This window comes from Dictyostelium discoideum (genome assembly GCF_000004695.1).
Source record: "Dictyostelium discoideum AX4 chromosome 2 chromosome, whole genome shotgun sequence".
Classification (NCBI taxonomy): Eukaryota; Evosea; class Eumycetozoa; order Dictyosteliales; family Dictyosteliaceae; genus Dictyostelium; species Dictyostelium discoideum.
Genome location: NC_007088.5, coordinates 5,482,306 through 5,487,305, shown reverse-complemented (window position 1 = coordinate 5,487,305; position 5,000 = coordinate 5,482,306). Strand labels below are relative to the sequence as shown.

Below are 5,000 nucleotides of genomic sequence, written 5' to 3'. Positions count from 1 at the left end.
GATAACAGCAACAAAAATGGTGAAAATGATGACGAAAAGAAAGAATTTGGAAGTTTCACTACAACATCCAATAATGATAATGATAATAATGAAGATGAATTTGAAAGCTTTACTGTACCAACAACAACAACAACAACACCAACAACAACATCAACAACAACCAATAATGATAATAGCAGCACCAATAGCAATAAAGATGAAAAGGATCAATTTGAAAGCTTTATTGCACCAATAACAACAACAACAACAACAATCAATAATGATAATAGCAGTAACAATAGCAATAAAGATGAAAAGGATCAATTTGAAAGCTTTTCTACAATAACAACAACAATAACTAATAATGATAATAGCAGCAACAATAGTAATAAAGATGAAAAGGATGAATTTGAAAGCTTTACTACACCAACAACAACCAATGATGAATTTGAAAGCTTTACTACACCAACAACAACCAATGATGAATTTGAAAGTTTTACTACAACTACTATCAACAATCATAATAATAACAACAATAGTAATAAAGATGAAAAGGATCAATTTGAAAGTTTCACTACAGCTACTATCAATAATAATAATAATAATAATAATAATAATAATAATAATAATAATAATAATAATAATAATAATAATAATAATAATAATAATAATAATAATAATAATAATAATAATGAGGATGAATTTGAAAGCTTTACTGTACCAACAACAACAACAACAACCAATAATGATAATAGTAACAATAGTAGTAAAGATGAAAAGGATGAATTTGAAAGCTTTACTACAACAACAATAATAACCAATAATGATAATAGCAGCAACAATAGCAATAAAGATGAAAAGGGTGAATTTGAAAGCTTTACTACACCAACAACAACCAATGATGAATTTGAAAGTTTTACTACACCTACGACCAATAGTGATAATAATAACAACAATAGTAATAAAGATGAGAAGGATCAATTTGAAAGTTTCACTACAGCTACTATCAATAATAATAATAATAATAAAGATGAAAAGGATGAAATTGAAAGCTTTACTGTACCAACAACCACGGATAAAAAAGATAGCGATAAATTTAATAGCTTTACTGAACAAACCACAGAACCATCTATTGATGATAATAACGTCCAATTTGAAAACTTCACTTTACCAACAAACTCTGATAATAATGATAACAATAACAGTAAAAATGATGAAAATGATGAGTTTGAAAGCTTTACTACCCCACCAACAACAACAACAACTGATAATAATAAAAATAACGATGAATTCAATCCAACAAAAACAAATAATACACCAGAGGTGACAGAAAAAGATAGCGATTTTAGTTTTTCATCCTCTACTGTAAATAATGTAAACAGTGAAAACAATGATTTTGATTCATTTTCAACAGCAACAACAAATATGACAACTGGTAATTTTGATTTCTCGACACAAAATAATAATAATAATAATAATAATAATAATAATAATAATAATAATAATAATAATAATGGATTTGATGATTTTTCAACACCAATAAGCCTAGTTAATGATAAAGATGATTTTGGTGATTTTAGTGAATCAAAACCATCTTTAGATAAAGAAACAAATAATAATAATAATAATAATAATAATAATAATAATGATTTTGATTTCACTTCTTCAAATATAGAAACAAAAGAAATTAAAGAAAATGAAAAAGATTTTGAATTTGACTTTACAGAACAACATCAATTACAACAAAAATCAAGTGGCAATCATGATGAATTTGATAATTTTTCAACACCAACAACAGGAAATGATGATCAAACATTTGGAAATTTTGATGAACCAACAAATAAAACAACAACAACAACAACAACAAAATCATCAGAGACTAATGAAAATGAAGTTGACTTTACATTTCAATCGCCAAAACCACCACCATTTGATAATGAAAATAATGATGAATCATTTGATGAATTTAATAACTTTACTAGTGAACCTATAAAACCAACAATAGAAATTGAACAACAAAATAATGAACCATTTAATGAATTTAATAGTTTTAAAAAATCAAATGAATCATTCAATGAAAATGATGATGAATTTAATAGTTTTAGCGAACCTGTAAAAGAAATTAATAATAATAATAATAATAATAATAATGATGATGATTTTAATTCATTTTCTAAATCATCAAATGATAATAGAATTAATAATAGTGATAACCAAGAAACAAAAAAGAAAGACGATTTTAATGATAGTTTTGAAGATTTTAAATCAAATGTTAATTTCAAAGATGAACCAGAAACTTCTGCCATTAATTTTGACGATAGTGATGATCAAGATTTTAATAAAAATGTAAATAATAATAATAATAACAATAATAATGATGATGATGATGACGATGGTGAAAAAGTAGAAAAATCTTTAACACCACCATTATCTCAACCACCACCACCACCACCACCATCACCACCATCACAACAACAAACTATTTATAATGATGGGTTTAGTGATTTTAAAGAAACTACCGATAACAATAGCAATGATGATTTTGGCGATTTTGGTGAATTTAATAATAACAACAATGATGATGAATTTGGTGAATTTGGTGAATTTAATGAACCACCTCCACTACCACAACAAGGAATTACTACTAATGCTCCATTACAACAACAACAACAACAACAACAACAACAACAACAACAACAACAACAACAACAACAACAACAACAACAACAACAACAACAACAACAACAACAACAACAACAACAACAACAACAACAACAACAACAACAACAACTACAACAACTACCAGCTTCACCAATTGAAGATGATGGATTTGGTGATTTTGATGAAAAATCAACTGACGATTTTGATACTTTTGGATCATCACCAAATCTAGCTCCAGCACTAGCTGGTACATCACAAAAACCTCAACCAAAACAAAAACAACCCTCTTCAAATTCTATAGCATTATCACAACAAAGATCAAATATTAATCAAATTAAATTGAATATTGATCAATTAATTAATGTTCAAAATTGTTTTGGTAGTACTACTACCAACGATAACAACAACAACAACAACAACAACAACAACAACAACAACAACAACAACAACAACAACAACAACAACAACAACAACAACAACAACAACAACAACTCGTCAAGTGATGAAAAATCAAATAAAATTATAAATCTTAAAGATTTATTACAACAATCATCAATAGAAAAATCAATTTATAATAGACCTATTCAATCATCATTCACTGTTACACCTGAACCATTAATTTTAAAAAATACTTTAATTGAAAAACAATTTACTGAATCTTTCCATTTATCAAATGAAATTAAAATTTTAGTAAGTATTTAAAAATAATAAAATTGAATAGAATAAAATAAAAAAATAAATATATATTAAAATATTTTAATTATTATTATTATTAATAAATTTTAAAATTTTTAGATTAAACAATTGGAACATGAAAAGATTCATCAAGCATTAAAACCTCAAGTATTAGCACCAACAACTGGCATTTCTCCAACTATTTCATCAACAACATTAACAGGTTCAGGTGGTTCAATTACAACAGTTTCTTTAAATTCTTCAAATATTCCTTTATCTCCATCTTCTGCATCTGCAGTAAATATTTCAATTCCAAATGTACCACCACTTAATTCAATAAATAATTTAACTAATACTTCAACAACAGCAACAACAACAACAACAACAACAACTAATAATAATAATAATACCACTACTTCTACTACAACAAATACAACAACACCAACAACAACAACAACAACAACAAATTTAACATCACCATTTGGATCAATTGATAATATACCAACACCACCAAGTAAAGCTATAAATCTTGGTAGTACTGATCCCTCAACATTATTAGGAATTGATCATAAACCAGTTTCAAATGGCCCTTTTAATGAAGTTATGTCAAAAATTCCCGATCTTTCTTTCATGTTATCACAAACTCTAAATATTCCTCTTAAATCTAAAAATAATCAAAAAATTTTAACGACACCATTTAAATTATCTGATAATAATAATAATATTTTAACTCCAACAACAGTAACTCCAAAATAAATAAATAATAATAATAATATATTTAAAAAAAAAAAAAAAAAAACAAATAAATAAATAAATAAAAAAAAAAAAAAATATTTAAAAAAAAAAAAATAAAATAAAATAAAAAAAATTACAAAATTAATTATATAATTGAATTATTATTGTTTAATATTTTTATTTTTATTTTCTATTTTTTAATTAATTAATTATTATTATTATTATTATTAATAATTAATTTTATTTTTTTTTTTTTTTTTTATTTTAAAATGTTATCACTAATTTAAAAAAAAATCTAAATATTTATTGAGTTGGTGTTCCAGTTTCCTTACTTTTTTGATTAATTAATTTGATAGCAACCCATTTATTACCTTTAAGTACAGGATCACCTTGATGAAGTGAAAGTGGATCAACATCACCATTTGGTTTACAATTATAAAATAAAACAGCATCACCTTTAATTGGTTTAACTTTAATTCCAACCTCTGGAAATGTTGTTTCACCACCCTCTTCAACATCACATAAATACATTAAAATAGTACAAACACGTTGCCCATATAATCCAATTTTCATTGATCCATTTGTTGTTAATGGATTAAAATAATCAAAATGTGATGATGTTTCTTCACCTTGATTATATCTAATTTTTAAAAAATTAAATTTAAAAAAAAAAAAAAAAAAAAAAAAATATTATTAATAATTAAAATTAATTTAAAATATATTTTAAAATATTTACCTAATAACTTGCATAACTTCACAACTTTCTGAAATATTTACAAAAGATTTCATTTTATTAAATATATTTTTAGTGATTTGATGATCTTCTTCACCTTCTTTCATGAACAAACCCCAACCACTTCTATGTACACCAGATGATATTTCATTGCATGGTCTAAGTTTATTCTTGGATGTATCTATTAAAAATTCACATTCTTCATCCGTTAAAAATC

The 5,000-nt window shown here is 24.7% G+C and overlaps 2 protein-coding genes across 2 annotated transcripts in view; one reads left to right on the top strand and one right to left on the bottom strand.

Annotated features, from left to right (window-relative positions):
• DDB_G0275431 (hypothetical protein) overlaps positions 1-4,071 on the top strand; it is a gene marked incomplete at both ends in the record, with an annotated part of 4,896 nt that extends 825 nt beyond the window's left edge. The window contains 2 exons of the mRNA XM_638612.1: positions 1-3,330; positions 3,436-4,071. The exon at positions 1-3,330 is cut by the window's left edge and continues 825 nt beyond it. Coding sequence (XP_643704.1) covers positions 1-3,330; positions 3,436-4,071 — 3,966 coding nt within the window. The remainder of the gene's footprint in view (positions 3,331-3,435) is intronic.
• Positions 4,072-4,353: 282 nt separating this feature from the next.
• Positions 4,354-5,000, bottom strand: part of DDB_G0275385 (hypothetical protein) — a gene marked incomplete at both ends in the record, with an annotated part of 762 nt that continues 115 nt past the window's right edge. The window contains 2 exons of the mRNA XM_638611.1: positions 4,354-4,690; positions 4,787-5,000. The exon at positions 4,787-5,000 is cut by the window's right edge and continues 115 nt beyond it. Coding sequence (XP_643703.1) covers positions 4,354-4,690; positions 4,787-5,000 — 551 coding nt within the window. The remainder of the gene's footprint in view (positions 4,691-4,786) is intronic.